Consider the following 11,306-nt stretch of genomic DNA (forward strand, 5'->3'; position numbering starts at 1 on the left):
TTTTAAATGTGTATTCTGTTTTAATAATAAAGCCAGTCCTACTCATAACAATAATGATTTTAAAATATGATATATCTATTTTATTAAGAGTATGTAAGCGGGTATTCGTAATGTATAGGTTTTAGTATGATATGAGCTTATCAATTTATTATCAGGCAATGTATATCATAAATAAAACAGATTTAACATCAATATTGGAAGCGATATATAATAAATTTATAAAATACTCTTTTGAGAAGTAAGCATAGATGAAAGAGAATGTGGTGATAAAACATTGCCAGAGTGACGGCTAGTTACTGGCAATGTATCCGTGTGTACGTATGTAGGTGGCGGTGGTGTGGTGGGGGGTCGAGCGTCTTCGGCGTCGGCAAACTCGTGGGAGTCGCAACAGAGCATACCGGTAAGCCAGGGACGCGAGCAGCGGTACCAAACCATCAAGTCACTTTTACACTACTTCTGTATCGATTTCCATTATTTTTGTAGAATTACATTTATATAAATATTACGTATTGAGTCTGCTCTGCTGCGTGTGTTGTCGAGTCGACCATCTGATTATTAGAGGCTGAATGAAAGAGGTGTGCCAACGACGCTCGTAAAGTTTTTCTCTTATTTCAAAATTCGAATATCCAAAATTGTCAAATCATTCGCGCTCAATGCTTCATTAATGTAATTTAATAACTGAACAATGATTGGCACATTTCTAAATTATCAATAAAGCTTTTGTGATGTGAATTTTAATAATAACTTATAGATATTATTTCATAATTATATATGCATTTTGAATTTGATTTAGATTATATAAATTCATGAAAACATGAAAATGTCATCGCTTCCTAGGTTTTCTGTACTTGTGATATATTAGCTTAAAAATGGGGTAATTCGCATGCGCAAGCGGTAAATTGTGGTTACGGTTTTAATTAAGGTGTAGTTATCTAAAATGTTTATGATTTTGCAATTGGACTTGCTTATTATTTTGCTCCTAAAATATTTTATATATAGCATACGAATCATGTCGTTTATCGAGTGCCGTATTACAAATCATTATAATTGATTGCATGATTATAATTTTATTTCGCTCGAATTGTGAGGCGCGACCAAAATATTCATTCATACTATTTTTATATATTAGAAACATGGTAATTCGGATACTTGAAAACGAAGTGTACACCCTCACTATTTTCTTAATATTTTTCAACTGCTTATTGCTCTTTACTTCTGAAATCATTTTCAATTAAACATGCTATGCAATATTTATATAGTACGTAAAAATATTTTTAAGGTTAGTATAATTTAATGTTGTTACTTATTAACTGCTATGACTAACAGAATAATTTTATTTCTGTTTCTTAAATAAAATAATGGTTACTCTTACGATTAAATTTTGATTCAATGATTGGTACCTAACAAGGTACAAAAATTAAATATAAATCAGTGATTTCAGCGATGAAAGAGATATAAATGTATTGTCAACTTCCGATGCAGTAGACAATAAAAAAAAATATACTTAATCGTTAGATAGTCCTACCATAGACAAAGGGTTCATAACGCTGTTTGTTATAGTATTCGAGTCGACACATAAATAAAGGCTAAGTTTTATTATTAAGAACAACTTATGACCAACGAAGACTATACTATATGTTTGTTTATTATTTTACCTTAGGATAATATTTTATGTAGATATTGAATATTTACTGATTGATCGAAACGATTAACGATTCATTGTGTTATAAAATGTTTTTATTATAAGTATTACTGTCATGTAGTACAAAACACAGCCTGGTCTGCATATTTGAGTCTTAATCGAGTTGCAAGATTTTCTTATCATTAAATCTCTAAATTAAACTAAGAAAAGTTTAATTAAAAAACGTTAATATCGTCTCAATTAGGTTGTTTCCTACTGAAATATATGTAATGAAATATTGTCATTAAGTATAGTTTAACTGATACAGATTTAATGAAGCCGCGGTTACATTAGTGTTCGTTGCATTTTGTTCCTTTATTTCTAGTTATCAAATATCTTTTAGTACCAAAATATACGCATGTATATTAAATAATGACTGTCAGAAAAAAAAAACACTAAGAACTATTGTAACTGACAACAAATTTTAATTTCTTTTAAGTTAATTCTATTTGGAATATAAATTAAAGGATAATATATCTAAATATAACATATTGCAAGTTGTAAATAACACGCAGCAATAGCCTTTATTCTTCAACTAGTTAATTTGTCTGTGTCAAGTTACGTGTTTATGTTAAACTAATAATGACCATTATTGATGCATACACTATTATGCTCGTAAGCTGAAATAATATGTAGGATTTTCTTTGTCATTCATTGGATTGTAAATAAGAACAACAACTTACAATTGTTTTTTTAGAAAGTTTAAGATATCAGAAAGTTATTTATGTCTGTAATCAAAATATAGTCTTATTTAAATTGGAAACAACCTAATTATGTCTATGTCATTAATCAACATGAAGCATTATTTACTTAAAATGTGGTAATTAAGATTATGTTTTCTTCTTTCCTATTTTGTAATATAGTTATTTTAAAATGTATCAACGACATGAATTTTCATAATTTAGTTGCTTTTATCACCATACCATAATTGGAAATTGAGTTTTAAACAGGCTTAAATTTCGTCGGTTCTCGGTACGTGTAAAGTAATATTTTAATTAAGACAAAATTAAAATATGAGAAAGGCAATTAAACATACAAAACGCTAACAATTTTGCTATTGATGTTATCTTATAGTTAATAAAACATAATTAGTATAATTTTTTATAAATCTTTAAAACAATAGTCGATTGAATTTTGAAATCTAATAAAAAACTCACTTAAATATATTATTGAATTTTCCAAAAATCTTAATGTCAGTTGTCGATTTTTGATACAAACTTCGAAGAATTTTGTTCTATTGAATTCCAAAATATACTATAATCGATATTTAATAATTAAAATTCGATTCGATAGTTGCAATTAAATCGAGCGCAACCATGTTTCCAGGTGACAATGTAGCTTATACAGGGCCGCTTGGGGATAGTGCGCGTCAGTAACGTGTCCCGTGTTGTGTGCAGAGTACTACGGAGGGCTCGGCGGAGGCGGCGGCGGGCGGTGATGAGGCGCAGACGGCGGGCTCGGCTAAGGCGTCGCTGCTGCAGAAGCTGCTGTCCCAGTGACGCGCGGGCGCTCGTCGGGCCTCTCCCCACTTTGCATTTATACTTCGCGACGCCTTGACTGCGAGCTCTCGCGCGCCTCGCGGGGAGCGTCTCCGTACGGATAGTATATAGTCTAGTAGTGCTAGTGATATTTTTGAGTAATGGTGATCGTCGGTCGATCGTATGTATCCTTAAGTTCTATGAGAACTCCGTTTATTGTAAGTCATAGATTTATGTGTCTATGTATAGTTGTTGATGAAGTTCGACGAAGAATACGACGGTAACTTCCCGTTGAGTAATTTTTTTTGATTCGCAATATGATTGACTCGTGTACGCCTAGTTTACATTCATTAATATACAATAGTGACATACCGCGTGCAATATTGTATAGAAATATTAAACACATTTTTTGGCGTTGTGAACGTTATTGTATTATAGTGTGAAAGTCAGATGTTACCTGTTATGACAAAGTTAAGTTGTACTGTAGTACTGTAGTAAGTTTCGTTCGAAGGAGCGTACGAGATTTGCTCGTATTCTATACTCGGCGTAAGTTGGAGCGACGTGTGTCTCGAGGTCAGAGGGTTACTTTATGTAATACTTTCGAAGAGTATAGGAATGAGTGAACGTGAATGTAAATAAATAACGTGTTGTTAAATTATAGCAATTGCTTTAGTGTAAATATTTTGTTAATCTATCTTTGTGTTTCTGATATGGTATCATAATTTTCTTTTAATATTAATTATCATTTATTGATTTATTAAAGTTGTTTATACTATACTTTAATTATACAAAAATTTGTTATTTTCTTTTTTTGCCTGCGTGCTCATTATCAGTTCTAAAAATTCCATTATGCTATTTTTAAGTATATAGTAATTTTTGAACAACAATATCTGGCGATAGTATGGAATCTTTACGATTTTCGCTCTGGCGATTTGTCGTCTATTCCTAAATTTTTTAGACGTTAACGTAACATCAAGTTTTCCCCTTTATTACTTATTATCAAATTTCATTATTTTACTAAACATATTATAATTTTTGAAATGAGCATATCTCTTTACATAGCATTTTAATGCGTTATGATATTTAAATATGCCAAATGAAATACTCAATTTTGTTCATTGTGATTTCAATAACGAAACTATAAGTTTTTTTATTTTCTTTTTATAAAAATAATATTTGGTTTGAATGAAATTAAAAAAAAAAACATTGATTTTTTAATATCTCATATTTACTCACAAACAGGGATTTAGTTTTTCTGTACAGTTGTTTATGGCATTGAGTTTTCAATTTTTATTCTATCTTTAAATTAATAGTTGATATATAAAAAGAGTAAGTACGTTTATATCAAAATAATTTCGAAAAGAATAACGCAACTAAGGAAAACTTAATAACAGATCAAAATTAAATCTTAATAGATTTTTAATAAGTAATACGTATGTATTTTTAGTAAAAATTACAAATATTAAGCTGTTTATACATATTTTGATTGTATAAAAAGTACTGGACTACATTTAAATTAAAGTAGTATATAAAATAGCGAGCATAAATCTAATTTCTTCTTGTGAGTAAATATGAAAAAGTATATGCTCAGATATCAACAGAAGTGACATAAACATTTTAGCAGTGGACTTAAAAATTAAAAAAAACTGAAGCTTTTTACTTTCTAAATTTTTCGCGAATCGACTTAAAAATCTTTTAATTAATGAACAGATTTAAGATTTTCGTTTGCAAAGTGATCACGATCAATATTTATATTAATTGGATTCGCGTTACGATAAATGCGTCTCGAGCAGCTATTCTGTATTTATAAATCTTAAATTACGATACAAAAGTTTTTGTACGTTGTAAATGTAAAAAATACGCAATGATTTTTGGCTTTATGTAGGTTCAAGTATACCATAATATTTTGCAATGCTAGAGTGATTCATCGTTAAGTGTTTTCTTGTATTTCACCGGATTGAATGGAATTATATGTAATGTCAAGTTGTAGTCTGTGGTCTCGTTAATCCTTTGTGAACTTGTGTATAACATCGATGTTTGTCGTCATATTTAGTAAATATAGCTTCATAAAAGTTTTTGCACTCAATTATTCGTAATAATTAACATAATTTACGACGATTCGAAAAACTATATGTACGAAATTTACCTCAAAATTAATTAAGAAACAATTTTAAACTATTGAAAAAGTATTATATTTAATATCTGAAATTACGAAATATTTGGAAATTTAATAAAATTAAATCGCACAATTTAATATCTACTTCGTGTAAAATTAAACTAAGTGTATAATAAGATTCTGAATGTTCGATGTGCGATTTGTGATCAGAGAACATTAGCAATTTCTTATTTCCTCAGAAACATCCTCTCGGTCGGGACCACAACTCGAACTGTCAACTTTGAATATCCTGTTAATTATTTTAGCTACGTCGCCCTTAACCAAACAACGATCACGTTGAAACATAAAACGTGCTGTAGCAGATTATACTTGTTAAATCTTTGGTCACAATTCATTCGGAATGAAAAATTCGTCTGTTTTGTATATTTTCTAATTGTTAATTCTATAAATAAATTATTAAGTAGGTCTAAACACACACTGACCAGTGAATTTTATTAATGAAACACGAGATATTTTAAACTTGTATAATTTGTTTTATGGCAATTATGTATAAGATGCTTGGTACTTAACTGACTTAATATTTCACTCCTGTTTGAAGCCTAAAAGCGCATGTTTGCTGAGAAATAATCTTCTATAATATTGGAGATTTTTATCGACATATTTACACTTGAAGTTTTTATATATTCTTAAATTGTATTGGCCCAAAGTATAACGTTTCCGGCACTCTTAGATAACAATGTCGTATCTACATCAACCATAGATATATTGAGTAATATAACTTAAAAATATTGTGATGTTATATAAACTTACCTAAACAAGAACGTACAAATAATAGTAGCGAGTATCCATAAAGTTATTCTTAACGAGGTAAAACCGTGTAAGGATTATAAAAATATTTTTATACCCTAAAATGCATAATTAATGTTTAGAATACTGACCAATTCCGTTTAATGAATTCATCAAAACATAAATCGTCTTTGGTATCATGATTAATAGTGAGATAAAGCTTTACAATATCCGAGAAATGTAGCAATATAACATTAAATTTCATTCCATTTAGTTTGATACGGGGAGACGATCAGGTGATGGTATCCGATTAGTAATACCGATTCCATAAAGTACAAGTGATGGCCTTGTTAGGTACACGACGACGTTAAAGAAAATAGTTGAGGATTAGTGAAGTCTACGTAACTTATTGAAAATATTGGAAGCATATTTATTCGATTGTTAAAAGAGCATTTAATGCCGTCACATAGTTTTTGACGTCTCGATGCGGACAAAATGTACCCAAAAGGCTATATTTTTTACAGATTTATATATTATAAAAGATATGAAGACTCGTATTCAATAACACGTCCATTGCACGAGTTGAATAAATTGGTTATCCGAAAATGAATATAGTTAACAAGCTGTAACAATGCATGCGTGCCTGATATTAAAGATAAGATATTTTTCAATACCATCTTTACGAAGAGACTATGTAATTATACATGTAATATAAATAACGATTAATAAATAGTTTAAAGGATACACAACTTTTGTACTTTTTGTTGAAGTGATTTGTTGCTGTCGAAATTTTTAATAAAATCATGTTATTATTTACATCGAATTCAGGAGAGATTCGTTATTATCTAGATGTATCTATATTTATATATAAATGCAACAACGCTGAAGATTAAATTAATATAGTTCAATAAATCCATAGTTATTATTTTGTAATAATATTACAGGCGTAAAAGTTATATTGTAAGAGTTTGTGACATTTAAAATTGCCTATGAACTGTAAAATATTGGTGAATTGTCTTCCAAAACAAAACCATGCTGTTGTCTTATGTTTTTATCAAGCGTAGACGCTAGTTACAAAGAAATTACACGTTAAACTTCCTCAAAAATTCGCAATGATAATTTAACGCATGCTACTTGTGTATTGAACAAAATATAAGTGCATGTTTTGTTTAGTACTTAAAGTAATTCGACAAAAAAAAATCATTGATAGCATAGAATGTTTGGTAAAGTATATTTATTAAAGCTAATTTGGTGATTTTCAGAATCCATTTGTAAAGTACTTGTTCGTTTAACTAACGGCTACGCTAAGTAAAGTTTAGTACTAATTTTTCTATTGTTTTGTAAAACTTTTTTGTAGAAAAAAATAAAACATAGATCTAGAAATCTTTACCATCACTATTAATTTCATTTTAAATAATAATTTGTTAGTGATTCACACGGTGACACCAATATTGACTATAAAGTGATCGGTAAAATAATAATCAACGAAATATTTATCCTATAAAAGATAGACTTACATATTTTGATAAATGGATTGAATTGTTGAATTGGGCTTATTGAATTAAATATTAATCATACGCAAATTGTCTGTATACTTACTCTTAAACTCTTAGATTAATATTACCATCTCGGTGTAAAGGATTTATACCTCATTTTAATGTTCGAGCATTAAGTCATGATTTGATATTAAAAGTAAATTGTTCATTAATTATCTTTTGAAACATCAAAATGATTAATTCTAAATAAATTTCTGTTTTATAATACGGTTAATATAATTTTGATTAGGCTGCTATTCTGATGTATTATTGTAAGATTTATGATAATTTCAAAACTATATAACATTATTGAATAAAATCATATTTAAGAATATGATATAATTTAAAAATAATAATAATATTTGGTCAAATAATTGGAAATGTTGTAATGTATTATTCGAAATGTTATAGACGTTATAGATCTTCCATATCGCAGAGTAACGATTACAACACGATAATAGGGTCCAAAATTTCCATCCAATGTTACAGCAAAATTATTAAATTGGACTGCGTTAAGAATTGTGATATACCGAGGTTTATTTATTACGGTCTCTTTACTCTGTGAGGGGGAATCTAGGTAATGAAAAATATTGTCAAAAGTAATCAAAGAAACATTGATGGGTACGGGAATCTTTGTTTCGAAGGGAAAACATAATTAGTCTAACATTTTATACCTTTACAAAATTCTGTCCTTCGCTTTTAAAGACGTTCTTAAAATGATTTGATGTAATTCCTAATCCCTCTGTAGATGGTAACTTGTGATAAATATATTTATAGTCGGATGACAGTCGCTAACACAACGAGGTGATCAGAGTCCCGTACAAGGTTGATTTTATTTTTTGTATAAAATCGTGCCTCTTGTCTTGGCCTGTCGTCTGCGAGGGGTACTGTGTATATTTTTAGAGATAAAGTTCAGTTTAAGATGATGACTTTAAGCTAATTATGTTTTTTCGAAAAAAACGATTGAATGATTAATACGTGGGCCAGCGGCAGAAAGGATTATCGCTAATATAATTATGCTTCTATCTATTATTATAAATAAAACGAATGTGTTTGACACAGCGTTACGGGTGGGTAGATGTTAAACAGCTTTAAGAACTAAGTATGTAATACCCAAGTCTTGAACAGACTCAAACTTTATCTAAGTTGAATGGAACTAACTAGTCTAATCGTAAGCCGTAATCTTTTTTGCAGATGGCCGTTAAATCTGTGTTATTAAGTTCTTCATATTTTAATATAAGAACTCTTTTTGTGTTGCTGTGCATTTCTAAGTATTGTATGTATGTATGTTTATATATTGTAAATAGCTAAACATATATTTTTACGACTAGAATACACAACCAAAGTTGTTATAAAATGTGGTTGATTAAATATTAAAATTGATAGTTATGTTTATTTTTAGTATACATTCAACTAAAATAAATCAGTTGTATGAAAACATCAATGTCTCGTCAGAAGCCTTTAACATGACCGCCCTGATATTAATAAATACGAATTTATTGTTTGCGATATGAATTTCGAATAATATCAAAACATAAAATTAAGTAACAGTAAAATGATGATAATAGTACGATTACGAGTAGCTTACTGTTTTTTGTTCCTAATAGCTTGCTCCTGAACATTTACCACAGTTATTGTCAATTAATGAAGCCGACATTACAAATATCTGTAAGGTATTTGAATTGTTATGATTTAATCCATCGACAAAAGCAGGCGTTAAGAGTACATTACTTTTAAGTTGTATTTTTTGTACATTTTAGATTCGAAAATATAATTATATCTAAATGATAAGTAGTTTGATTTGACGTATACCAATCACCTATTCAACACCATAAGTTAGGATAGCAGTCTAGTATTATATTACTGCAAGGCAAAGATATCTCTTGTTAATGAAAAGTATAAAGATCTCCTACACATGTGAATCTCCGGTTGGAATCTACGTCTTCTATACACTGGACCCAGTTGGCAGACTAAACATAGATTACAAAAAAGAACTACCTATTAAATGTGTTGTTTCTTGCTTAGTAGGTAACACTTGCATTTATTGTTAAAATTTAACCTTTTTTCCTGGGACATTTGGATTTTGTTTCAATGACAGACTCCAAATTAAAATGATTTCATTTGTTTTTAATAAAAAATACAGGTAATTTCAAGATAAAGACGTAGTTTTTATTACTTCCTTATCGTCTAAATGATGTCAGTCTGCTAGTTTTAGCAATCATACTCAATTGAGAGTAAATAGGTAATTTAAAGTAAGCTAAAAATGCCTGGTTTTTAGTAGTACTATACCAAAAAGTCGAGATGGCCTAGTGGTTAGAACGCGTGAATCTTAACCGATGATCGTGGGTTCAAACCCGGGCAAGCACCACTGAATTTTCATGTGCAATTTGCTTGGATGCTTATTGATTTTGTGCCCTGGGCTGCTATGATTATAGTATACAAAAAAAAAAAAAATTTTTTTGCTAAATCGGCTAACGATGGTTAAAGAAATAAGAATTGGTTCTAGTGAGAATGTTTATGCCAACAAGCGGAGGTGACCACTTAACATGAGGTGGCGCATTTGCCCGGTTGTTCTCTAATTGTAAATTACAAAAATTTACGTCGACGGACTACACTTTTCGACTTATGATAATATACATATATATTTTATTGTGATTTCTTCAAGCTATATTATGAGTACGTTAAAACAATTTGAAATGCATCAATTAATTTTAGTTCCTTAATATTATCAGATAAAAAATAAAAATATATAAAAATATTAAAGTAGGAATCAAACGCTTGTCTGTCAGAAACTTGATACTGCAATTTTTGAGTCATAGTCGAAATTTAAATTTAACTTTTATAGTATTAAGCTAAATTAATACAAATACCTAACAATTAAAAAGAACGATACATATCATCGTTTTTTTCTAATATATTAGGATCATTCTGGATCCAAGTAATGACTTGGTAGGGCTTTGTGCATGCTCGCCTGCGTAGGTACCACCCACTCATATATTTTACAGGCAAATAGCAGTTTTTAAAGTATTGTGTTCCGGTTTGAAGGGTGATTGAGGAGCCAGTGTAACTACGTTGTAAAATCGTTAATATTTTTTACAATGCCAATGACTATGGGCAGTGGTGACCGTAGCAGACGTGTAAGTAATCTCCTCTTCACCTATCTATCTAAATGACATAAAAAATACACTAAAAAACGAAATCTAAATCGAAATCAGATCAGTTGTTTTTGAAAAAATTGCAGACATACATATTACAGGTTGAATGGAGTACCTCCTTTTTTCGAAGTAAGTAAAAAAGTGTTGCTATGAAAATAAATTGCAATCTTTATTAGCTTTATACCTATCTGAAAACAAATGTACGAGTCAAAATAAAATTAACAGATCTCGGTTATTCTTAAATATCTATTTTAAACGATATAAGTATTACAAAATATCACTTCAAGTCAAGAATCAAAAACGTGACACGAAAAAAACATTTTTTTTATAATAGATTAGAAATTTCTAACGTAATTTCTTGTAAGCTTTACAATAGTTGAATGAGTAATGGTAAGCGGAATTAAATTTCATCTTATAAAGTTTCGCCTTACAAATTGCAATTGTACAATCATATCTGCATCAAGTACTATGTGTTGATTATTAATTTATTAACAATAGTGACTTGAACCCAGGTTCATAGAGGCCATCCAAGCGCGTAATGGTTGTTTATTTCAG

At 29.5% G+C, this 11,306-nt stretch overlaps 1 protein-coding gene across 11 annotated transcripts in view; it reads left to right on the forward strand.

Annotated features, from left to right (window-relative positions):
* The window catches only part of LOC126781084 (uncharacterized), a 46,080-nt gene extending 36,693 nt beyond the window's left edge, over positions 1-9,387 (forward strand). For 9 of the 11 annotated variants that reach the window (XM_050505899.1, XM_050505901.1, XM_050505904.1 and 6 more), the window contains 2 exons: positions 327-400; positions 3,079-9,387. In XM_050505899.1, coding sequence (XP_050361856.1) covers positions 327-400; positions 3,079-3,180 — 176 coding nt within the window. In that variant the 3' untranslated portion in view covers positions 3,181-9,387. The remainder of the gene's footprint in view (positions 1-326; positions 401-3,078) is intronic. The other 2 variants (XM_050505898.1, XM_050505905.1) reach the window with 1 other exon arrangement.
* The last annotated feature ends 1,919 nt before the right edge of the window (positions 9,388-11,306 follow it).

The sequence above is a fragment of the Nymphalis io genome, chromosome 3 (genome assembly GCF_905147045.1).
Source record: "Nymphalis io chromosome 3, ilAglIoxx1.1, whole genome shotgun sequence".
NCBI lineage: Eukaryota > Metazoa > Arthropoda > Insecta > Lepidoptera > Nymphalidae > Nymphalis > Nymphalis io.